The sequence below is a fragment of the Agelaius phoeniceus genome, chromosome 6, assembly GCF_051311805.1.
Source record: "Agelaius phoeniceus isolate bAgePho1 chromosome 6, bAgePho1.hap1, whole genome shotgun sequence".
Taxonomy (NCBI): domain Eukaryota; kingdom Metazoa; phylum Chordata; class Aves; order Passeriformes; family Icteridae; genus Agelaius; species Agelaius phoeniceus.
This window is the reverse complement of record NC_135270.1, coordinates 57,177,064-57,203,566: the sequence shown is the minus strand read 5'-3', so window position 1 is coordinate 57,203,566 and position 26,503 is coordinate 57,177,064. Positions and strand designations below refer to the sequence as shown.

The 26,503-nt window shown below is 40.8% G+C and overlaps 1 protein-coding gene across 1 annotated transcript in view; it reads right to left on the bottom strand.

Annotated features, from left to right (window-relative positions):
• Positions 1–26,503, bottom strand: part of ESR2 (estrogen receptor 2) — a 42,830-nt gene that overhangs the window by 3,698 nt on the left and 12,629 nt on the right. The window contains exons 3-8 of the mRNA XM_054635068.2: positions 23,458–23,633; positions 20,151–20,267; positions 11,234–11,533; positions 5,742–5,880; positions 3,079–3,212; positions 683–857 (exon numbers count right to left, since the gene is read on the bottom strand). Coding sequence (XP_054491043.1) covers positions 683–857; positions 3,079–3,212; positions 5,742–5,880; positions 11,234–11,533; positions 20,151–20,267; positions 23,458–23,633 — 1,041 coding nt within the window. The remainder of the gene's footprint in view (positions 1–682; positions 858–3,078; positions 3,213–5,741; positions 5,881–11,233; positions 11,534–20,150; positions 20,268–23,457; positions 23,634–26,503) is intronic.

Sequence of the window (26,503 nt, the reverse complement as noted above, 5' to 3'; positions counted from 1 at the left end):
CTCCCCTGGACACAGAGTCCAAAGTCAAGCCATGGGACAGATTAGTCAATAGCTGGCCTCTGGGTAATAATTTAAAAGGACAGGTGGAAAATCAAAACCTCTCTTTGTGGGATTCTCATGTCAGTCTGCTGTACCACAAGCAGAGATGGACCTCTCAAGGAGGTCCAGGAACTGGAGCCATTTCCCATGTCAAAAACAGGAGCCTGACACTGCTGTAGCATGAGCCATTTGGTACAACTCTGTGGCTCCATGTAAAAGACAACAAGTTTGGTGTGGGAAAAACTTGGTCTCCAAAATCCCCTTTGCTCTACCAAAGCCCACACTGCAGAACAGTTTTGAAAAATATTTTCATTTTGAATGGAAGAGTTTTGACAGCTGGATGGAGGGACATCTAAAAGGCTCAATTTGTGTTATCATTAAACATTTCAGACAGACACATAATGAATAATTTGATGTAATAAGGTTAAGACAGCATTTTCATATCATCACATCCTTGAGTGCCAGCAAGCACTTGAGTTTACTGCCTGCTTTGTTGTGCTGGGAAGGAAAGCCTGACAGTGACAGAGGTGCAGAGCAGCACCAGGATTCCCTCAGGAGTGCTCTGGAGTTCCAGCCACCTTTTTTTGCTGCAATGAACCAACAGAGACATAGCACAAGTGTTACACAGGCTCTGCAAATGTACCTGGCGTGCCTGACGTGGGAGAGGAGCATCAGCAGATTGGCCAGGCGAGTGGTCTGCTGCTGTGAGGGGATGCCACTCTTGGCAATAACCCACACCAAAGCCTCTGTGACCACGTTGAGCAGGTGGTGCAGCTTCCTGTTGCTTTCAGGCTCCTCTGCTGACAAGGGGAACATGCCTAACCACAGAAGAGGAAGAAATATTTGCTGCTAGTGAGGAAGAAAAAAAGCTGCGACTGTAGTTTTTTTTAATATGTAATATTTCAACAAAATTGGAGAAGATACATGCCCTGACACCCCCCTCAAGACTGTACAAATGATGCTCTCTATGCCACATCAAGCTTGAATTTGATGGCCCCATCATTTGCAAAGTGAGAAGTTCTTCCAAATCCTCCTTGGACTGGCTGCACATAGAGCCTCCAGTCAGGTCATGAAGTGCTCTCCATTCTCCAGGGTTTTTTTCCCCTGTACCTTGTTTTTTGTATTATTATGAACTATAATGTTATGCTCGTTCTAATCCCTTCTTGTCGAAAAAAAACCCCTTTTTCCCTGGGTATGTAATAGGGAGGAAGGAGAACATGTCAGTGACACTGCTCAGAGTGAGGAGCTGGTCATGGTCTCCCTACAGATCACTAAGGGTGTGACAATAGCAGCAAATGTCTGCAGTGAGAAACCTTGAAAGTCAGCAAAACCAAAACAAAACAAAAAAAGAAAAAAAAAAGACAAAATCCAAACAAAACAGCAACAACAAAAAACCCACTAAAATAAAATTAAAAAAAAAAAGAAGAAGAAAAGGAAAGGAAAGGAAGAGGTTTGGGAATATGGATAAGGAAGAAAAGAAATCATCACTAAGATGATCTAGGAACACACAATAACATTGTTGATAAAGCAGCATAGACCTGGGACAAGGAAAAGAAAAAATCTCAACAGTCCAACAGTCCCTCCAGAGATACCTACGGAAGGACAGAGCTCCAGAACAGCTTGAAAATTAGGGGCAAATTGAAGAAAGGAGAGTAGAAGAAGAGAATGGACAGATCTTTTGATCTTTTGAGACATGAACTTTGAAGGAAATAAGGCTGATGAATGTGGAGTTTGGTTGGGGGTTTTTGGTTGGTTTTGGCGTTTTTTGTTTTGTTTTTTCTTTTTTTTCGGTGGGTATTTTAGGGAAAAAAAGAACAACTTTTATTGTCTATTGAAATAGTGGTATCCACAGAACCATAGAACCATCTAGGCTGGAAAAACCTTTAAGGTCAAGTCCAGCCTTTGACCCAGCACTACCAAGGCCATCACTAAACCACATCCCCAAGTGCCACATTTCCACAGCTTTTAAATCCCTCCAAGGATGGTGACTCCACCACTTGCCTGGGCAGCCTGTTCCAACGCCTGACCACCCCTTTGGTGAAGAAATTGTTCCTAACATCCAACCTAAACCATTCCTGCTGCAGCTTGAAGCCATTTCCTCTCATCATCATCATCATCATGGCTTTCCAACCACTGTTCCCCCAGCCTGTGGTCACTGCAGGAGGATTCTGTGGCCAAAGTGCAGGACCCAGCACTTGGTCCTCGAGCTGTTGGTCCTGACCCATCAATCCAGCCTGCTCAGATCCCTCTGCAGAGCCTTCCTACCCTCCAGCAGATCAACACCCCAACTCAAACAAGTGGGCAGACAAGTGGGATTGCAGCTGGACTGTTCCCCTTCAGTACTGGACTAAGAATTATGCAGCAGCTTCTTGCTGAAAGCACTAGATGTAAATAGCTTAGCTGCTATTTTGTGTGGGGTTTGTTGGGGTTTTTTTGGTCAATATTGACTATGAAATGTTCTGGGGAAAAAAATAATTTTTACTGCAGTCTATCCTAAACGAGCAAAACCACACCTAGTGTGAGAGGCTGCAAAGCAAAGCTCCTGTCCTGAAACTCATGCTGCAGAACTGCTGAGTGCTTCCAATCATTTCTAACCAACTCCATACCATTAAATAAGAACTTTAAACCCCAATAATCATCACTCAGTTGAGTAACTAGTAGTACTAGAATAAAGGATAGATTTGTAGGACTGTATAGCAACTTCACACATGATAGGGATCCACAGAGATAGGAGCAAAATTTCCCATCCAAAAGGACAGATCCACAGCCTGAGCCATGAGCCCCACCTTGTGAGAAACAATCAGAACTTGGGGTCTTTCATGCAGAATAGGACATAGCCCCTAAATACAGAAAATTATACAGCTTAGAAGTTTCCTGAGCAAAAATCTTCACAATCTATCAGAGACAAACCCTTCCCTATTATTCTCTTCCAACAGTTTTTTATCGTTTGATATTTTGGGTTTTTTGATCTGATTTCCCAGCCCCCCTCAAAATGCAAGGTGCAGTTTTGGTGAGCATTAGAGCCAGGCCCATACTCACTGGAATTGAGGAGAATCATTGCCTTGACACACAGATACTCCTTGTGCTGCAGCTTCAGCTCTCGGAACCTCGAGGTCATGGCCAGGAGCATATCAAAGATCTCCAAAATTCCCTCCACACATTTCCCCTCATCCCTATGGAAACACATTCAACACGTTGGCAACAAAGTAGAATTAAGGAACTGGCTCAGACAGATAAAAGTCAAAGCATGAAGGAGGCTGCAGAAGGCCCATCTTATCTCATCTTTGGGAGAATTTAAAAGGTTCTGTCATGAAATCTGAATTGAAAATTCCACTGGTGTGAAAGGTCAGCATTTATAAGAAACTGATTTTCTCATTAAAGTGCAAGCAGGATTGGCCATAAGTGTGATCATATTTCTGTATCCTCTCAGCCTGTATAATTCTGGATAATCAGTCTGAAATCCTGTAGAGCAGGGCACAAGACCACCTTGAATAATTTTCCAGATTTGTTTCATAAGGAGTTACCCACAATAATATAATGTGTGTACTTAACAGAGGCCTCAGGACCTGGTAAAAAAGGAAGAGTTCCTAAAATAAGTTTCTTGGAACAGCAAGACATTTTTAAAGAATAAAACAACTCTTGTCCCTATCTCCTGACACTATTTTCTGGGAAGGTACTGAAAAGTATTTGAGGTTTTGGTGGTTTTGTGGTTTGGATACTTTTATATTTGCAAGTGTTTACAGAATGCAACTTTCCCCATCTTGGACATGAGCAGTGGTCCTATTTTCAGATCTGAAAAACACCCCAAACAAGAAATTCCTATTTGTTTAAAATTCAGCAGTGGCAAATCTCAGGCTACTGAAGTTGCTGTCCCAGTTTTTTTGTTAGTTTTGTTTTGTATGTACTGGACTAAAAAAGGGATTAAGCTCTACAACAACAGTATTCAAAAGGAGGCTCCTTAACGTCTTTGTAACAGGAGATTTTTCTCTGTAACATTTTTAAGACAAGACAGATTTAAGCACAGCAGTGCAGGAGAATAAAAGAAATTTACTGGATCCCAAGGAAAGGTGCTGAGCCTTCAGGCTGGAGGCAGGAACATGCAGGTAACACCACCTAGGGCAGCAGGTTCTGCCTGAAAAAAGGATTTTTTATTGCCCAGTTTCCTGTGTTCCTCATAGTAAAGAATATTAAGTTTTAGAGAAGGACAGGCAGCTGCCAGATTCAAAACAAGGACAGAGGTTTCAGAGAAGTATTGTCTGCAATGATAACGTATGAAATGTATCTGAAGGCTCCAGGGAGGCCTCAGAGCCCCTTCCAGTGCCTAAAAGGGCTGCAAGAGAGCTGGAGAGGGGCTTTGGACAAGAGGGAAGGGTTTCAAAAGGAAAGAGAGCAGGTTTAGATTAGAGATCAGGAGGGAATTCCCCACTGTGAGGATGCTGCCCAGAGCAGCTGTGGCTGCCCCATCCCTGGGAAGGCTCAGGTTGGATGGGGCTCTGAGCAAGCTGCTCTGCTGGAAGATATCTCTGCCCATGGCAGGGGGTGGAATGAGATGATTATCAAGGTCCCCTCCAACCCAAACCATTCTGGGATTCTAAGTTCAGCTAAGATAAAAACAGTGAAATTACAGAGCAGGTTCATATAAGGATGTCCTGAATAAAATTACAGCATGCCCAGACACTTGTAAGCTCCCACTCTGCCATGTCTTGAGGAAATGAAGAAATGCATCAAATATTCTCAAAACTCTTGAGCAATTAAATGTATTGTACATTTTCATCAATTTCTGGTCATTGCACTGAACAGTGCAGCATGTCCTTGCATTGAATTTTATATGAGCAAATAATATTTATTTCCTCTGTTTTATAAAATAATTTTTTTAATAAGCCAATTTTATCTATCTGTATCTACAATGATAATTATTGATTGCAATTCACAGAACTTGTGCAAATCCAAATTTTCCTAGGTTGAAAAGATATTTTAAAACTACCCAAGAGAGTAGATTGCTTCCCTAACTTTTTATCAATGTGAAGCACAGGTCAAATCCTTCTAAGGTTCTGTAAAAAAAAAAATATCCTTACTAATCCATATTCTTCCTTCCTGGTACATGATGCTATGGAGAAACAATCTTTAAACTTGAAAACATCCTGCTGTACCTTGAAAAAATATTCTTAGTATTCAACAGCAAGCCAGGGGTCTTTAAATCCCTCTCAGCTAGTGCTCCAAATGTTCACTATTAATAGCTAACTATGAAGTCTGCTGTAGTGGCAGGAACAAAACAGGCAGGAAACCTATTTAAAATAATTAAAATACTGCCTGACACTGTATCTTCTTTTTAATGAGGGATGTAGGGACAAATGGACAATGTAGTGCTTTGTGTTGCTGTACCACCAGTTTCAGCAACTAGAGACCTGGAACAAAGGAAACAAAACCACCAAAAATGGGGAAAAAATGAAAGAAGAAAAATGTGAAGAGAAACTTTACACTCAGTTCTAGAGGAGTTCAAGAATTTGCAAGTTCAACAATGCTTTTACAGCTTAGCATTCCTTAAGCCCTGTAAGGATGTGGAACCTTAGGACATGATTGTTACAAGAACAAGTAAATGATATTGTTAGATGCAGTATTAATAACAGCTGCCATGTTTAATCCTCTTACCCACCTTCAACCACACTCATATGAAGAGTTCTTAAGAAATTTATTCCTCTCACCTGTCTAATACAAGGTCTGGTGCAAAAATCAGTTTCCCAGGATGGTCGATGGATCTCCACATCAAACCAATCATCAGAACTTCCATCCAGCAGCTCTCCAAGAGCCTCACTTGGTCATAGAGGCTGAGATCAATGAAGCCTAAAGTGATGCAAATTGCATAAAATAAATAAACTTGTTAAATGCTCTGTTTTAATAAAGAAAAATGAGTATATGAGAAACAAAAAAAGCCAGAAAGAACCATGGGTTGTGAAGATAAGGGAGCACTGACATCCAAAGTGGCAGGCTGCCACTTCAAATAGGAACCAAAATATTTGCAATCATCATCATCTACAAAATATTTGGAATAAAGCTGAGTGGTGTTTTAGTGCAATTAGTCCCATACAGCTGGTGAAACTCAAATGACTGCAGAGTCACCTGCTTTATGTTCTTGTCCTAAAAGAGGAGAGATGTTAGAAGAAATATTGTGAGGGTGCTGAGGCCCTGGCACAGGCTGCCCAGAGCAGCTGTGGCTGCCCCATCCCTGGCAGTGTTCAGGCCAGGGATGGGGATGGGGCTCTGAGCAGCCTGGGATAGGGGAAGGTGCCCCTGCCCATGTCAGGGGGTTGGAACAAGGTGATCTTTGAGGTCCCTTCCAACCCCACTCATTCCATGATTCTATGATTCATTTCTCTCCAGAACTTTTAGCAAGGCCTCAGATAACACTGCAGCACAGCCAAAAGGCAGAGACAGTCACTGCCCACCTTTTCTCTTCCCCTAAAAAAAAAAAAAAAAGGCTGGGGAAAAAATAATGCCTACAAGTCAAAAGAAAGAAATAGGAGAAATAAAATTCATACACTCCAAACCAAAAGATCAGAAGTGTAAATTATGAAAACATGGGTGGGAAAACAGACTGTTCAGTCAAGGAGGAAAACACAGATATGATGAAGAGCTGCTCAGTGATCAAAAACAAGATCAGGCCACACTTTTCAAAGCTGAGCTTCTTGGCAAAGGTGCTCCACTTTCAGATGAGCTGCCATCTCTGACACTGCTTGGTGACAAATCCAGGCACAGTCTGGCCATGGCAGACTGATTTCCTGATGTTCTTCCTGGTTGTTAAAACACACAGAGGACATTTGGGCTGCCAAAGAATCTCTCTGTCAGTAATTTATACAAATTCTTCATGCATTTTAATCCTATTACACGACTCAGCTGGAGGACAGTCAGTGACAGCCAGGAGCTGACATGAACTGGGCAAAGCTCACTTTTATCATCACTGGAAGTGCTGCTTTTCAAAGCTGGGGCAGCCTTGCCTCTGGTTTTAAAGGAAGGATAAACAGGAGTGGTACCTTCCCTCCTGGGTTCCACTGTCACAGAATTTACTACAGAACACACAGCCAACAAGAGATCATCTGCCACACACACTCATCATTTAAAACTGCTTTTATGAAAATATTCACGGAAGTGTGAAGCAGTACAGAAACTGACAGTGCCAGTTTCCTGGGAAACAACAGCCCAAAGACATTGCAGAGTATATTTAAATAAACATTTACACTGCCATGGACTGATTTCTCTAGCACAAACAAGGAATTATCAGGTTTAAAAACTCTCTCAGTGGAGTGATGTCAGACCAAGTCCCAGGGTTCAATCTCCAGGTTCCTGAAGATCCAGATTTATCACAGATGTCATCTGCTAAATTCACATTATCAGTGGCAGCAGTAGGAGCTGTGGCCACTGAGCACAGCTGTTAGAAAGACTCTAATTCTCTTTTTCCTAACAATCTCATGCTCCAGAGGTGCAGGACAGCAAACATCCACCACAGCTTTCACTGCAGCCTCAGGAGCCCCATCTAATTTCCTCCAGACTACCTTAAACTAATAATTTTTCTCTGGTTGTATTACACATCCTTTAGATTGTGGGCTCTATAATTTAATTCTATATTGCTAAGACAGAGAAGAAAGAAAAACTTGTGCTGGATGTGTAAAAACTAGGAAAAGACACACTGCTCTGGTCAGCAGCACACTGGGCTGCATCATGAATCCAAATTTCGATATTGTGCCAACATCTTATTGATTTGCAATAGAGGTTCAGCAATGAACCATGTAAACTCTGTCAGACTAGGTCAGCAAAGCAAAAGGCAATTATAGAAGCAGTGTTCTGCTGCCTGACAACTGAGAATTAAAATACTTAGAATTCAGAAGGAAAAAAATCCAGATGTCAGCTTCTATTTGACTGAGGAACAAAAAAATATTCTCCATTAGGCTGAAAGTCCAGAACTAAAATACAGCCACAGAGTAAAATTCGCAACTAAAGACTGTCATTAAATATTAAACATGAAAAACCCACAAAATACCAACATGCTTTTTCTCCTATTTATGCAAAAAGTTACTGTTAATAAAATAAGGACTTTTTTTTTCACCTCCAGTGAGTGTCAAAATAATATCCAATAATAACTCTGAGATGAAAATGGCTTCTAACCTGAGTACATAAAAGCAAATATTCAGCTTTTCAGAAAGAAAAATTACTGCTCACTGGGCCATTAGTCAAGAGCTCTCTATTTTTTCCTAAGACATTACCTGTAGGAACTAGGCAGGGATGGGCATGATTACCTTCAGGCAAGAGTTTTTGAAAAATAAAATTCCATGTCCTGAGCTTCAGTCATCACAGTTTTTTAATGAAAAACAAAAAATCAGTCCACATTGAAGTTAATGGTCCAACTGCCATGTGATACAGCAGTGTCACTTATAATTGGGTGCATATTAAATATCCCATCTATTTTTGGCATTGCTCTAAAATGCTCTTTATTTCTGTTCTCTGTAACAGGAGTGATCAGAAAAAATAGAGACAACAAAGTGTTGGCATTCCCAAGAACTGTTGTGAAGGAGTTTGATTGCTTCAATGGGTTTTCTTCACACAGTTCTCTTACTGACAAGAAAAAGTTTTTATTTCTGACATATGTTGAAAATAAACTAAAAGTGACCTGTGCCAAAATTGAGGTTAGTTGGGAAACTGATCTTGTAAAAAAGAAAGAGAATTAATCTGAACTGGGTGAAGGTTTGGGTTTGTTTTAAAAAAAAAAAAAGTCTCAGAGTAAAAAAATAGAAATTATTTATAATCAGAAAATGGAAAAAGTTGGGCTGGGGTTTTTTTCCCCGCTGAAATATTGATTAAAATGAGCTCATTTTCTAAAACTGGCTTTTCTTCACAATTCGCTTCCTACCAGATAAACATAACTAAGTGGAGTCCTCTGAAATGGCACCTTTTAACCACATTTTTTATGATTAGACAAGAAATTATAACAATAGATACCATTTAACCCCTTATGGCTATTTACTTCACAGTTATTTTTGGAGTTCCTGAAGCCACAAAATGTAAGTCTAAAGGTCTCAGGCTCTCAGTTTTTAAACATCCCACACTGACAGCAAAACTATCATCACTTTGCAGACGTCCAGCATGGTTTGAGATGCTCTGGGGTGCAAACATCTCCTCCCCAGCAGCTCAGCATCTGGCCTGGAACCTGCACACCCCAAAACCATCACACTGGACCCTCCAACACTGTCTGACTGTGCTCTGCCCTGGGAGATGTGCTCAGCAGCTGGAGCTGGAAGCACATCAGCCACTCCACCTAGACCTGAAAGAGGATGCGCTTCCCTGATGGCTGAATTCCTAATTTAAGGGTTAAATGAGACATTCTCCTCCAAGTTTGCTTCCTGCACTGTGCACACACTGTGTTTCTGGAGACAAGGTCTCCTGTCATGTTTTCCATGAGTGTTCTCCAGCAGCAGCATCTCTTTACAGTGCACACCACGACAAGGTCAGGGCAAACACCAGCACAGCACAAAATCCAGGAGAGGGTCCATGGAGTGCTGGCCCCCAGCAGTGCACTCTATCTGAAGCTCAGGATCAAGCCCCATACTGCTGTGAATCCACCAATATTCCATGCTTTCAGCTCACTTTTAGTTTTTATTCTGCCTGTTTTAGTCATGGGTGCTTCATGCAGAAGGAACTGCAAATGCTCACCATTTCTGGTTTGTGAGAATGGTTCATTGCCATGATGCCATGGAGACATTTGAGACATTCCAGGCACTGACACAGGTAGTTGTACTGCAGTGCATGCTCTGGGTGTTGCCAGCAGCCAAAAGAACCCTTACTGATTTTTGTTTTGAAGGAGTGCACATGATAAATCTGAAATCAATACTGAGCTCCACTGATGCTTTTCTGTAGCAGCTCTGTCAAATGAATCGATTGCAGACACCCAGGACCTGGACACCTTTCAGTTCTCACCAACTACTAGAAACCTTCTATCAGGACTCAAGGAAAGAATTTAGTGCTACATGAACCTTCTAAATCAGCTTAATCAGGTATTTATAGCTGAGGTAGAAATTAAATGCAGCACCACCTCTGCTTTGTAGCAAAATGAACAAGTATTTGAGTAAGAACAGACAGCAAGTTATGGGTTATATTGTATCCAAATTAAAAAACATCCAGGTTAATTACTGAGAGCAATAAACTCTCCATTACTTAGCAGGATAGAAAACTTGACTTCTATACTGTGAAAAATGTGTATTATAGGATTGGCTTTTTACAAATATTAAAATGAATATTAGATGTGTTATGTTAGAAAATTATGCTGTATTAATTTTTTTAAGTAGTCTGTTAAATATAGTTTTAGATTATAACATAAGGTTAAAAGAGAAACTATGCTATGTAGGATACTTTTTTTCTAAAGAAAGCACTTGCACCGAGATAGCAGCCACAGGACACCTGCATCTTTCAGAGAAAGAGAATTTATTACCCCATTTTTAGAAGAAATGAACTTCTTCCCGCCTTGCTCAGCCATGATGACGCTGTTAGGATTCAGAGGAAGAAGCTGACACTGACCAGAAAGAATCCTTTGTGTGAATAGGATTTATGCATCATGTATGAGGTGTATGAATATGCAACAGGCTATTTTTTTTAAGGGTTAATCCTCTGTTAATGGGTGTCATGTTTTGGGCTTATTTTGCCCAGAAAAAGGTACTTAGACCATCCGTAACTCTTTGTTCTTATTGTGTCCTATTGTCCTAAATCCTAATTGTCCAAATTTTTGTTACCCTAATTATATTACTACTTTTATAGCAATTTTATTACTATTAAACTTTTAAAATTCAAAAAACAAGTGACTGGCGTTTTTCACATATACCACACACATACTGTGCTGCTCTGTCACGTCAGAGCAGAGAAGGACACATTGCTGGGTAAAACCATTGACCAAAACCAAACCCAACCATTGACCAAAACCAAACCCAACCATTGACCAAAACCAAACCCAACCATTGGCCAAAACCAAACCCAACCATTGGCCAAACCCAACCAATGGCCAAACCCAACCATTGGCCAAAACCAAACCCAACCATTGGCCAAAACCAAACCCAACCATTGGCCAAAACCAAACCCAACCATTGGCCAAAACCAAACCCAACCATTGGCCAAAACCAACCATTGGCCAAAACCAAACCAAACCTGAATTCCTCACCAGGAATCTTCTTGGCCCAGCCGATCATGTGCACCAGCTCTTTGTCTGCCAGCTTGGTCAGGGACATCATCATGGAGGCCTCGGTGAAGGGTTTGCTGGGCCGGCTGACCAGCACGTGGGGCGGCTCTGCCTCCAGCAGGGTCAGCACGAACTGCTCGGGGCTGAGGGCGCTCAGCAGGATCTCCTTCACCCGCGTGGCCGCCTCGTTGTATCTCCTGGCCCTGCCCAGGCAATGCGCGCGCTCCTCGGCGCTGCGGTGGCTCCGCAGGATCCGGTACCCGCAGCGTTCTCTCCTTGAGCCTGCCACGAGAACCACACGGTTGCATTGGAGAGTTTTTCCCCACAGAATTTTCCTCCCTTGTGTAAAACCAAATGGCTCGGGTTTCTGTGGTTGAGATGACCCCCGAGGTGTTAGAAAGTCTCTTTTTTCCCAGCCCCGCAACTGAAGAAGAAGTTGAGATTCGTTGGTTCTGCTTTTCAGGATTGTTTATTTTTTCTTACCTATTACATTCTTTCTCTGACCTGCTGATGTCTGTCCAGCAGGTTGGGTTGTGGCACAATGCCTGCCCTGGGGGTGGTGTTAGCTTTTTATACTAAGAACTACATGTACTTTATTTACCAATAATTTTCCAATACTTATCACCTATGTTAGACAGTCTGTCTGTAGTCTAAACCAATCAAAAAGTGTCACCATCACAGCAGAAGATGGAGGACAAGAAGAAGAAGAAGAAGGACAGGACAGGCCCAGATTCTTCCATCTTGCCTCCTGAACCTCCATTCTAAAACCCCAAAATTCTACTTTTTCACCCTGTGACAAGTTCACTATCATTCTAGTCAAACTCTTGCGGCTTGTAAATCTTCACACAAAGTTGGTAATTGTTTCCATGGGCTAAAATCAAAGGCACAGGTGGTTTTGGCTCTGTGCCAAGGTCTCCAATCACCTGGGGCAGCCAGAGGACTGTCCTGGGCCCCAACACAAATGTTTGGGGAGAAGTAGGAAAACCCATTAATATTGGCTGTTGTAATATTGAACATTAAGTTTCTAGGACATTCAGCATGGACTTAACCTTGTCCCCGCTGACTTCAGCTGAGGGGTTTTATTTATTCTGCTAAACAAAAATAAAGTTTAAAAATGTTTGGTTTTGAACCTCAGTTAGTTCAGTTTAAAAGTCCAGTGGAAAACTCCCATTGACATCAAAAAGATATAAATCAGATCTTTAAGGCAAATAAAGATAGCTGATTTTAAATTTTGCTATATATATAATCTGGAGCAATAAAAAACTTGAAAGTCTGGGCCAGGTTACAGATTAAATGCCTCAGGAGCAAGCACAGCTGGGCCTCAGAGTTAGCTGGATGTTCAGCCAGGGATTCCCAAGATTCAACCCATTTTCTCTCCATGCCCCAAAAAGCCAGCAGGAATTTCTCCAAGGGGAATTCAAATATCTACAACTAAGAGCAAACACCCTGTGTGGAGCTCTCTCTGCAGAAGGCTATTTCTGTTGCAAAGAGCAGTCTTCTGCATTCCCAGATTTAATTAATTGTTTGTTCTGACAAATCTAAACATTGTCCAATTCTTGGTCAATGTTATTAGTAGCATCACTGTTACCTGTTTTTGCATAGCTTCCAGGGAAAGAGTCTAAGAGCTTCTCCAAAACCATAATATTAATAAAATACTCAGCTATAGTTCTGCTTCAGCTAGCAAAGAAGTCCAAACATAAGCCAAATTAAAAATAAGGGCAAGTGGGAGCACAAAAAAATTAATTTCAGATGCTGTTGACAAGGCTTTGTCTTGCTAAATAAGATGCTGGGTGAATGCAGACTCAGGCTGATTGGCAGAGGAGCCTCAGGTGGAGGTGGCTTTCAGGCCATAGTCCTGTCACACCTTCAGCAGCTGCCAAACAGCACCTGGGTCACTCTGTGGGAGGGGTGGATGCAAAGGCCACTCAGGAACAACCTGACTGAATAAGGACCAACTGAGTCTTCCAGGACTTTTTGGGTGTGGACCTTCAGTTGTCTATGGCTCTCACTGGCTGCCTGTTCAGTAAACCAAGGAGAAAGTTAAAGAAGTCCTCATTAAAGAAGTTCTCAGTATTGGAGAACATTCTTTCCCTGGAAATCCAAGAGATTGGAGAAGCCCAACAGACAAAGCTGGTTTGATGAGCAGACCTCAGGCCCAGAGCCATCCAAGTGGGACAGGCCATTTGGAGCTGGTCCAGCCTAAGGCCTGCACCATTTGGAGAAAGGATGGGTTTGCAACTTTGAAAGGGATGTGGGTATGATGAAATGGGCTGAGTGCAGACAGGAAATTTGCACAAATAATGGATTGAAGGAAATAAATAATTTGTAGAACCAAATGTTTAGCCAAATGACAACCTGCTAGAAGCTGCCAGAGCAGATGAATAGCAACTGAGGGAAGATAACATGCCAGCAGAGACAGACAGAGCATGAGACATTATCTTATGTAGACTGGAATGAGACATGATAAAAATACCCAAAAAAAGGTTCCCAGCAGAACTACAGAAGTAACAAAGCAATTTCTTCCACCATCAATCTGGGCAAATCCTTCCTGAGGAGAGTCAAAGGCCACCAAGGCATAGACTATTTTCTACAAAGACACCTGGATAATGTAGTGAACTCTGTGCTAAGCCTCATTTCTTGACTAATGCACAAAGGTCAAGAGGAAAATCTTGAAGTGGTTTGTAAGCTTCCAAAAAATACTAGAATTTTTTTTTGAAAGTGTGCTGCAAACTGTTCTGAAATCATGTAAAGCACAGAAAGTATGTATTTTCCATCAGGGAAGACAAAAAGTAAAGGCTGAGAGGGCTGTAGGCAACTGGAATGAGAGTACAGCTGGAGACAGATGAGGAGATGCCCAGGTACCAGGTGCTCTGCCTACAGAGATGCAAGGCTCTGATCTCCACAGCATGGGAGAGACCAGAACCACAGAGAAAGAAAGAACATTGTTTTCACTGTTTAGAAACCTGAAGCACATTTCCCAGGGGCACCTTGAAATACAGAACAAGAAAAATAGCAAAGGGAATAAAAGTAGAATAGAGTAAAAATTTTCTTTTGGGCCATGCAAAAATACCAAATGCTCTGTGACATGTGTTATCTGAGTTATCCTTTCAAATTCACTGTTGTAAAGATCTTTAAATAAGATTTATCTAATGTAATTATATTATATAAATATAAATTTAAGCTTATATAAATATACAGAAAATATAAACAAAGATAATTGAGTAGATACTTTAATGAATATCAAAGAAATCAAATTTAAAAGCAATTTTAAAAGAACTTCAGCATTCTGTTCTAATTGACAAAATCATGAAGAATTTCCATCTGCACAGCTGTACTCAGTGCTCCATCTAAAGATACTTCAATCAGGTTATGATTTTGAGAGTATTAAGGGTCTCACAACTTGGGGAGGGTTCTTACTAGGAACTAACAAACCCCTTTAAATTACTTTATGTTATTTAACTGAATCTTTTTATTTAACTGAACTTATTTATTTTTTATTTAACTGAACTTTAACTGTAACTTATTTAACTGAATTATGTTATTTAACTGAGTTTCTTATATAACCAATTAATTATATAAAATATGCTCAATTTAAAACATTTACCAAATTTCTATAATAACATTACCAGTGCAGAAAGCCAGACTAGGAGTATTGCATTTCTGCATAAAAAACTTGCTGCTAAAGAAAATAGAACTGATGACAAAAACAAGGTGGGGAAAAACCCAGCCAAAGCAGATTCTGAGTTATTTGTGGTGGTTTTTATTCACCATATATTGCCAAAGGAGAAGTGGGCTGGATGACCAAGCAGAGTGCATAAAAGATACTTAAAAGATGTACCATTTATTAATACTTTCTAATTTTTTCTGCTTGCATTTAAAGTAAAAGAAAGCTACATTTAAACTTTCTAGTCAGCTGACACGGCAGAAAACACCAGTCTTTCCAGTTAAAACAACAGCTTTCAACAACATAAAGGAACTTCTTTTTTTTCTATTCAAATCCAAAGTTTAGGAAGGACCAAGAAATTTTACTTCTATATCTGTATTAGCATACTACAGACATGTATAACTGTTTATAAAACTACATATTATAAATAATTATTGACTAGCCTAATGTTTTCCTTAAGCAGATATAGAGATGTGGATCAATGTGTGTAAAGGCAGAGAAATAAAATACAGTTTCCCAGATTAGGGGCTATCTTTGTCTTTACTACAAATTCCCTAACTGTTCTTAATATCTAATATTCATTTCTATAAAGGTAATTCAGGCAATTGCAGAAGTGCAAAATGATCAAATCTCTCATTCTTCCTACCACACTCTCCTTATTTAGAGCTATTTTGTGCAAGAAAATTGCTGTATTCAGCTGAGAATGCTGGACCAAGGGCAAGACCTTGAGCTGCAGCACCATGGACCATGAGTAAATGACCCCAAGATATAAGAAGTGAGGCACATTGAAAAAAAGTCATTAAAATGAGCCTGTTGTTCACTCAGCCACAGCAGGTATTACTGGCAGTGAAACACACGATTTTTCAAGCTTTGCAAATTCCCTGAAAATCACAAATGCTGTCTGATATGGTAGGCAGTTACATGGCATGCTGCCCTTCATACTGATTTTGGTCCCTGGCAATGGCTCATAAAACTAACCAGTTCTGTAGCAGCTGCAGATCCTTCCACTGGGTATTTTATAGCCAGTTTTTGAAAGACTGTGAGTGTAAACCTGCTGCAGTACACACTGGTAAATCATGATCACTCCAGTCACCTTTCAAAGCAAATGCAAATGTTCCAGTGAGTACATACTCCAGAGCAGACTCTCCAGTTGAATTCTCAAGAGTAGAGCCACTGACAAAGGAGCTGCTGTCTGCCCGTGTGCACATGAGAATGTGAGCTGAAATTTTAGTGATTGCTACAAAAGCTGAAATTCAATTAATACATCTGATGTCCAGAGAGTGTCTTGAAACATTTTGTCCCCACTTATTTTCTGTGTGAAAAGTACTTTAGAGTATGTCAGCTGCACACAGCAGCCACACACAGGAGAAAGGGCCAAATCCTGGACCAGCCCACAGAGAAATCTGTTTTCCTTCCTGCAAACTTGTCAAATGATTCAAGAGCAGCATCTCTCCACCACTTGAGTGTGGCCTCTCAGCCTCCTCACTCAGGGCTGAAAGGAGCTTTACCTTTGGAACAATTTCAACATGCTGAGAACAGACACATGGGGAAAAAGATACAGGAGCAGTGCAGAGGAGCGAAATAAAAGTCAGGGAAACTGAAAACTCCTTGTGAAAGAAGATCTGTTTGAGCCTCAGGAAGCAAACAAAAAGCAAAGCAGGGCATATCTGCTCCAAGAGTGAAAAGTGGTGAAGCAACTCCCCTCTTCTTCACTGCCTTTGACAAACAGTCCAAGTCCATTTCAGCTCCCCAGGCAAACACCAGAAAGTTCCAAGGGAAGATCAGTTTTATCCTGGTCTGGTTTATTCAAGTTTTCTGGGCAGAGTTTACTGCAATTGTTCTGTTTTCTTTGTTCCTAATGAGAGTGCAATTTTTTTGTTAATTATTTTTCTACCACTGTTAAGAGTCCTACTGCCAAACTTTAGCAGTAGCTTCCTTGTTTGGAACAGCAGGGAATGTAATTTCCTGCAGAGGAATTGGCAGATGCAACGTCCACAACCCATGTGCTTTTGGCAATGATATATGAATATTTTCATATGATATATGAACATTTTCTATATTTCATAAGAAAATCCAGTATCACCTTAACACAAGGCACCCCAACCTGGCCTCCACCAAAATACCTGTGCCTTGTTGGGCTGACTTAACATTTCTGAGAGTGATGACATCCAAGAGAATTTCAGACCAAGAAGCTGTAGAGCAACACTTTTCTGCCTTCTCCTACTGCATGGAAGATGGCCTGTACTGCTTAATCAGATTTAGGCACACAACCTTGTTTTAAACAAGTTCATAAGTGTGCGTTTTCTCTCAAGTTGTCTATTGATAATATGCAAAGTGAGGATGTAAAGTTATGATGGGAATGGTGCAGAGATTTTATGAAGAGCTCTCAAACTACAAAGTGGCAATTGAACTTCTTTTATCACTTCTGCTGAACACAAGTCTCCACTGAGCAAAAAAGCACTCACAAACCATTCCATCCCATCCAGGGCTTTAGCAGATGTGAACCAATCCTTTCTCTAAGTGACCTCAGAAAGGAGCAGAGATGCAGAAAAGCCTTCATTAAAAACAAAGCGTTCTCTTTTATGGCTTTCTACAATAAAAAGTTTTTATTAAAGCACGAGTCTTGTGAGAAAATGTCTGAGAGATAATCACACTGGTTTGTAGGAAATGGCATTTACATCTCATGCAAGAAATACTGCCTTCAAATCTGTCTACTTTAAATGTCTGTCACCATGTGTCCATACACCAGCATTACTCACAGCTGCCACTTAACTCATCAGGTGACTCAGACAGTTCTGAGTAATTTTTATGTTCTTTTTTCTGAAAATAAATTGTTCAGATTCTCAAATTAAATTCTTGAGAGTTTCAAGCTTTAGTGCTACTATTAAAAAAACTAATTATTTAAAAATACAGGTTTGGTTTTTTTTCAGTTATAGTTTCAATCTGGTTTTTTTTTTTTTTTTTTTTTTTTTTTTTTTTTTTTTTGGTCTGGCATAGTCATCAATGTCCTGCAGACAATCATTATGGTAGAAAAACATGTTTTTCATCATGTGACAAAATTCAAGGGAACACAGGCTAGGACATAAGTGCATACTATAATCTATTACTTGTAATACCACAGTGCCTGTGAGGTCTAATCACATGAGGACTTTCTGGACAGCTAGAATAAAAGGATTCATTAAAGGCAAGCATTGTGGAGGTCTACCTTATAATATCATTATGGAATCAATCTTTACCCAGCCTTTCCAACTCCACAACTGAGGCTTCCTAGAAACCTCCATTGAAAAACTTTGAGCAAAATTCTGAGTCATAAAAATGACCAAAAGACAGTGGCACCATTCAGAAAGGTTTTGAAAGGAATCTTATTTGCAGGCATAAGGCTTTCCTTGCTGCAGGTAGGACCAAACACCACTAAAGTTGAGATGGACTATCACTGCAGGAAAAGACAGGAGCTTCACATAGAAAGAAGCCTCTGACTTGAGCAGAAGAAACTAAATGTACTTGAGGAGTACAAAAATAATTCAAGGAACAGTTGAAATTTCAGTTCTGCTCTGGGAGTTGTCAGCTAGAAATGAGCGGGGTGACTGCAGTCACAACAGATCGTGGAGTGATTATGAACTGCCAGCATGATGTTACCTTGGAAAAGGCAAATAGGATCCTGGGTGTGAGCAGAGGGAAGCTCCTGCAGCCACAGAAATGTGTCACTGCTACTGCAGTGAGGAGAGTCACCAGAATGCTGTCCATGATTCTGGGCATCCAAGTGCAAATTGGGTTATCTCAGCTTGGAGCAGGTGGAGGGACAATCTGATGATTTCCAGATTCATCTACTTTCCTATTTTGCAAGAGAAGAAGTTTTCTTGCTTTATTTAGCCAACTAAAACAAAGGTTGTGAGGGGATATGATGCAGTCCTTAAACAAAATCAGGCTGTTAACAACAAGAGGAGCCTCTATGGTAAAAGACAATGTTGTTGCAAGAAAAAATGGACATTAATTGTTCAGCAATAAATGCAGGCTGAAATTCCAAACAGTGTTCCTAGAGAAAGAAGTAATATTATGCAAACAGTCTGCAGATCAAAGCTGTGGGAGGATGAAAATGGTGTCTAGCTTTGAAACAGAAATAGGTATCTGCATTAAATGGGATGAAACAAGATGCATGCCTGCAAATCATAGAGAGCCAAGCACAGGGACCTTCTCCTGTGCACTCCAGTGTTCTTTTGGGTTATTTTCCCAGCCTGTTTCTATTACATACATTGGGGAATCTATAAGAAACAGCAAATCTTGACTGTAAACATACATTAGATTGAAACATTTCTCAAAAAATTTTCTTCTTAAAACTAACCTTGAAAATATCATCTATAAATGATCAACTGCATTGAAGTCACATCGCTGTAAGTACAAGATAGGGATAAACAAAAAAGCTGGATAATTCTGAGTGGTGCAGTGACAAACAGTGGTGGTTCTCTATTTCTTTTGGTGGAAGAGCCGTGGGGCATCATCTGAAGACAGCTTGTTCACAAAAAGGAACTGCCCTCCCAATGCCTTCCCCTCACTGTCCCACCAAGGTCCCCACAAAAGCCTGGCAACCAAAGAGCTGGTCCCTCCCAGGATGGGCAGCCAAACTGCCGAGGAATGTTGTAGATGTAGCCTTTGTAGGGTTAAAAAGAGGGACAAAGGAGGGAAAATCTGTCATTCTGCTAATGTCCCCAGCCAGTAATTTTTGGAAGCTGAGAGCTGACAGCAGGAGTTCCATGTAGGTGCTGCTCTCATTCCTACTCTCCTCCTGAGGCACCCACTCTTGCCACCATCAGAGGTGGAATGCTGTGTTAATTAACTATTGCTGTGATGTGACACTGCTGCTCCTGCAGTGCATCCAAGCAGCAGAGCACAGCACAGGCTCCTTTACCTCACATGAGCATAGGCTGGCTCTGGAAGGTTCTGGAAGCAGCAGCTCTTTATTTCCCATTCTGCATGGCGTGGAAGTAGCTTGCCTCCCCAAAGCTCTGCAAAGGTCATATGGGTTTCACTCTTAACCTACACCTTGCCCCTTCCCACAGGCTGGAAAATGACAAGTCTTCTTCAGCTTTAAGAATCAGTTCATTCCTTCCTACAAAACCTTGCTTTAGTTGTTGTACCTTCCTGGCATTCCAAGGGAAACAAGATGCAGAATTGGCTGAGGGGAAGAAAAAGCCAAAACCAGCAAAACCCCAGCTAAGAACACAGCCATGCCAAACTCACCACATTTCATCATCCCCACTTCGTAGCATTTCCGCAGCCGGCACGCCTGGCAGCTCTTGCGCCGGTTCTTGTCTATCGTGCACTGGTTGGTGGCTGGGCAGATGTAATCATTGTGTCCTGCAGCAGGGCAAGAAGGGAAAATTTAACATCTCCAACCATCTTGGTCGTTTCCCAAATCAGGGATGTTCTTGATTTTAAACAACTCAGCTTTTTTGTGCGCATATATCTAAGCTCCATTAATTCAACTGATGCGAAAATGAGTATTTGTCCTATATTTTAAACATCAGCCTGTGGCCTCAAAATTAACCAGACATCATTACTCAGCTTTATAGAGGTGACTGTCAGATAACCAAGCACCTTCTAAAACCAACTCATTTTTTGAAAATGAAACATACACTCTTGTGGAAATTTGTTCCCAACCTCCAATTCCGTACTGTATATTGGGAGTCTATAGCTGGCAGATAACTGTCAGAGATATATTTTATGAAAAATCATTTTGCTAGGATCTTTTCTCCTGAGAAGCTTCAGCTTCTCCATGTTTTGCTGCTTTGGAATGTGATTTGGAGAATTGTTTACCCAGCATGTGAAATTGTTTTTACTTGATGACCAATGACAGCCACCTGTGTCGAGGCTGTGAGCAGTCACAAGATTTTATTATCATTTCATTCCTTTTCTATTCCTTGCTAGCCTTCTGATGAAATCCTTTCTTCTATTCTTTTAGTATAGTTCAAATATATCATTTTCTTTTAATATAATATATATAATAAAATAATAAATCAGCCTTCTGAAACATGGAGTCAAGATTCTCATCTCTTCCCTCATCCTGGGACCCCTGCAAGCACCACCACAGATACCAGATTTTCTTTTTTTTTTTTCCTCAGCAGACTTGAAAAGAGCAGCTTCAGTCCTGCAAAGATTTAAGTAAACTACAGCTCTATTTACTGAACTCTGACGTGTGAGTTCCAGGAATGAAGAAGCCTTTGGAGGATTGACCCTGGACCAAAGTTAACAAAAAAAAAAAAGAAAAGGCCAAGATAAAAGCAGACTGGTAATAAAAGCAGACTGGTATGAAATAATGCATCCTGTAACTACAAAGAAAAGCACAAGGAGAGGGTGTAAGTTTTAGATATTCTGGACAAGTGTTTATCTTACTTTCATCAGTTTTCATGGCAGCCTCTTTTGTTGTCTTATTCTTTCCCATATCACCTCGTTCCCACCCAAACCCCTTTAGGTTACTGTAGTTTATTAATCAATAATCTGGTCCAAAGGTTTATTACTGTAAACTGGACTTGGGTACACTCCTGGTGTAAATACAGTTGAATCATCTCCTGCCAAATAGTGGAGCTATCTCTTGCAGCAATTGCCAAAGGATGCAAAAAATATTCACTCATTTACTTTCCTTAATATCTTTTCTCCCAGGCTGCTTTTTCAATTGGTTTGGGTTTGGTTTTTTTTCCCCAACCAAGAATAAGATCAGACAAAAATACAGCTACTAGAGTGATTGTTTTTTTTTTTTCACTTGGTGAAAAGCCAAGAGTTCATGTCCACAAGAGTAGTTATTTAACTGAATCATTGTGACTATTGCCATAGAAAATTAGAATTATTTTAACCTTGAATGTTTGAACTCACAATTTTAAAAAGAAAAGATCATGTTACAGTTTCTCCCATTTCTTACTGGCAGATATGACTGAAAAACAAATTACTGTTTCTTACTCTTCACACAACATGGAGGGAGAGGAGGAAAAAACTGTTGCACACAGAACTATAAAGTGTTTTAAAACTCCTGTGGCCTTGGGATAATTTAACTTGCAGGCAGATGTTCAGTGATGTGGGACAGACTACACTACAAACTCAGACAAGCCAAGGAGACCACACACAGTTGCTCAGTCATACTTCTAATTTTAATCTCATTAAGAAGGCCAACATTTTGCTCTATGGCAGGCCCAGAAGTCTTTTATTTTAATCCACAATATCCTGCATAACAGGCATTGCAACTGAGTGCTTGATAAGTGTTTTATGCCAAGAACTGGCTTTATTTTATGTGCCTTTTTTACTCTTTCATTTGAATTACAAACACCATTACCTGACAGGGTACACTGAGGTGTACAAAAAAACACAGTAGGAAACTTGCTGGTGGCCCAAGTACATGTGAGCAACACAGAGCAGGCAAAGCATTGACTTGACAGAAAACACCTTGAGATCAAATTCAGTCTCCATTTGTGACAAACTGGACACAAAGGTCTCTTCAATTATTTTAGAAATTCACAGTACTTGCACCAGCTTGTAGAAATTGCTATTCACCTGTGCAGAACCTGCACAATAAATTGAAAAGGAAAAACAAAGTTCTGACTTAAATTTGATTCTCCTACTGGCACCATCTCTGCCATACTGAGCAAAAAGAAAATACCTGAAGATTCCTAAAGGCTCTGCAGGCAGAAGTGGGAGAGGAACAGTAAAGATCAAACAGCAGCAGGATTTTCTGCATTGGTATCCACGTGTAGCAGCCAATGTCAATAGAAATGATTTTCCACCAAATGACCTGAGATGAGGGCAAAGATCAGGATAACTGGGCCAAGGTTAAAGAAACTAAGTGCCCAAAGCTGCAGTACAGTGCCTGTGTGACTTCCACTGGCTGTGACAGCAAATGTGGAGCCCCACACTTAATTCACACTGCAGCCATGCAGCAAACTTGAACTAAATACCAAATATTTAAGAATTTAAACATGGACGTGGAAGTCTTAGATAGAGAGGCCTGGCAGGGTAAGAGATACTGCAGTGCAGGCTCTGAGAGGTGGAGAGCTAAGCATTAATGATAATCAGGTTAGTACCTGATATTTGCTACACATATTTTTCCATCCTCCACAGTGTGTAGATACTGTACACTGTGACTCAACAGCTCCAGGCAATGAACTCTTGTCAAGAAGAGCTCTCAGCAAGCAAAGTCTCCAGATAATTGCCTACTCTTACTGTGCCTATGACAGCTAATTCTCAATTACTACAATTAAGCTGGGCCACCAACTCCCATCAGATCCACAGGTCTGCAGTGCCATCCCAGGCTGCAGGGCCTCACTGTGCTATGCATTCCACCTCTTCTCTAAAGAAATCAATTCCTCACTCTGGAACATTTCCAGATCTTGATAACATCAGAGCCAAGAGATAAAAGAGCCAAATCATGTGTTGCTCTATTTTCAGCATGGAGCACCAGACACCAGGATTTCAGAGCAGCTCATTACTAGGTCAACTGCTGCAGCCTCTGGTCACATGAAACAATTTATTTAAGCAAATTATCAAAACCTGTTTGTCCTACCTTGAATGCTTCTTTTAAAAAATGCTTTGCAGCCTTCACAGGACCAGACCCCATAGTGGTATCCTGAAGCATAGTCACTGCAGACTGCACAGAAGTGGGCATCCTTTTTTGAGCCAGGGTTATTTGCAATTGGGCTTGTACAGTCATTGCCATTAGTTTTTCTTTTTAATGTTTCTCTGATAGAAGAGAAAAAACATATGTTATAAAAGAGGAAAAATTTAAACTGCACTGCAAAGAGTTTCATAATTTTTTCATTGTCTTCTATTCTCTCTCTATAGAGTCTTCATGTTCCTGAACACAGGATAGTGTGAAACACTGCTAAGCCTTTTCTGACAAGATAAAGCATTTAAAGCTTGTGGTCTGATCCCAGTGATGACACACTAGAAGGATTTAGGCATAAACCTGGACTGCTGCTGAAGCAATCACATGAACCCTGAGAAAAATCATACAGAATGCTGATGGGTCTTGAAGAATTATTGGAAATATGCAAGTCCAGGAATTTGTGAACCAAGTGGATTTTGCCTCTTGAGAGCTTCACATGGAAAAGGAGAACTCAGACAGCTCAGACTGGTATTATAAATGCTACAGTGAACAGAGCTGCAGTTGCTTTGTCCTGTTAGTAAGGCAAAATTACAACACACATCCATTCCCAAGTGCTTCATCCTTTACATGAGGCTTAACTCATTCAATGACATTCTGCAGACAAATAACTGGGGTGTGAATCTCAGCCTACAAGATCAGCTCATGATGTTTTCTGTTCAAGGTGACAGCCCATGTTGATCACCCTAATGCTAAACAGAAGTCTGAATACAAGAAGAATGAAGAAACACAATTAATAAAATACTTCCATATGTTAAAAAAATTGTTTCTTTATCTGAATTAGTAAGATATAGATATCCCTGAAGTGTTGCAAATAACTCCAACATACAGGAACTATTCTTAATGAAGGGATTAAAATTAAAACAGGAAAAACCACGAAAAACCAGCCAATTCCTGACACCAAGATCCTGTAAACAAACAAAAGAGGAAAGGAGCTTAGATTATCAGTAACATTGGGCTTAGGTACAGGAAGAACATCCATTGTATCCTTTTTATCTGGACCTCATTTTCTTGGTGGATTTTGCACACTGTGCTTTCAGGGTCAACACAATTTCTAGACAGAGAGAAAAGAGTGTCATGTGCAAACTCTGAGCAGCTCAGAGTTTGAGAAAAGGAATGGTGTATAGTCAACTTATAGGTATAAATTCAAGCATAGAGGCAGAACTTCATAACTCTAGAATTTTCCTCATCCAACCTTCCAGAAGGATTAGGGAGAAGAAAAACCAGTTGGGATAAGACAGCAGGTAACATGGTTTTATGACTTCTACAGAACAAGTGCAAGTTTAAACAAAAGAGTGGAAACATGCTGAAAGTGCTGTCAAAGAGCCTTTAACTAGTATATTAAAAGTAGATTTTGTGCTGGTTTCATGACAGGAGGTAAGGACAAACATACCCACATACCAACTGAAAATCATCAAGCTCATAAGTTTTTGAGGAGAACGTGCTCTAATTTCCTGGTGAAAAATTTGGAAAGGAGGAAAAGGTGCTTCTTGGAGCAAATTTCAAAACAGAAATATTAAGATATTTGTTGTACAATTAAGTTACTGAGAGATTTTTTTTCAATGTTAATTCATTCAGCTATAGCAGGGCAGAGGAGTGTTTAAGGATTTAATGAGCTGGGTCTTTGATTACACACACACACCTCGTTAATGGGTTGGTGAATATCTGAGTTATTTCCCTCTGTGCCATGCTGGGAATGCCAGTGAGGGGGAACTCTCCCCAGGAGTAAAGGGGCTGTTTCACACATGCCTAAATTGCTGCTAATCAAAGGAGGGAAGAGCATTCCTATTCCTTCCTATTCCCCTGTATTTGGAAGCAAAAGTAATTTGGTGTTTCACATTAATAAAAGAGGTACATTTTTAAGCTTTACCTGGGAAATGTTACCCAAATGTGAGGGTCAGAAGAGGCTCAAAATCAGCTGGAGAGCCTCTCTGTGACTGATTGGTATGCTGTGGAGATCAATGTTTATTGCCCTTGATAAAACACTGTGGTTATGGATGAAAATAAAGAAAAAACACACACCACAACACCTGGGTGAGGATTGTTGGTTTTTACCTCCCAGTCATGACAAGTGTATTTTAAAAAGCACTTTTTCTTTCCCTGCTTAGAAGTTTAACAACAGCGACCCTGCACACAAGCAAGCTGCAATGCTTCCTCAGACTCCAGGCAAACAGCTGGCATACAGCAGAACCATCTGGAACAAATTCCTGCTGCAGGCCAAGCAGCACCAGGGCCACTCAGCTGTGGCAGCTGCAGCCTCACACCAGGAGGCTCAAACCCATCAGTTTGTCTGTCTGTGTGGGCTACAGAGCCTGCAAACAGCCAGGGCTTCCAGGTAAACATCCCATACCCTGAGGCTCTGCTGCTCCAGCAGCATTTCCACACACAGGGCAATCCAGAGAGGGCAGCCCCACGTGGGAGTAGAGACCATGTCCCAGCTGCTGTGGCACTGGGGCACCCCGGGATGCTCAGCAGAGGAATGAGCTGCCAGGGCCTGCAGGTGAGCTGGAGGTGGTTGGATGGATGCCCACCCTGCTCCTGCACCAAAGGATGCAGGAAAACAGGGGATGTACCCTGGTGGCCACAGAGGAACCACATGGTGAAAGATGTATCACTTTACACCTCCTAGTACTCCTCTCTATTTTAGGATGCTGGGTTCTATATAGAAATAATACCTTTTTAGAAAGGAATTAGGACTTCGCTTAAAGTAATAAATCACTGATTTTCTCCTGGTCATCCTTGTACTCTGAGCAACCTGGTCTAGAGGAAGGTGTCCCTGTCCATGGCAGAGGGGTTGGATGGTCTTTAAGACACCTTTCAATTCAAACCATTCTGTGAAGAAGAGGTTATACTCCAGAATTTCTTGATTCTCTAAGTTAGGTCATCATCAGCTGCATAAGCAATAGTCCTTATATATCTATATAAATAGCTGATGACTTATTTATTT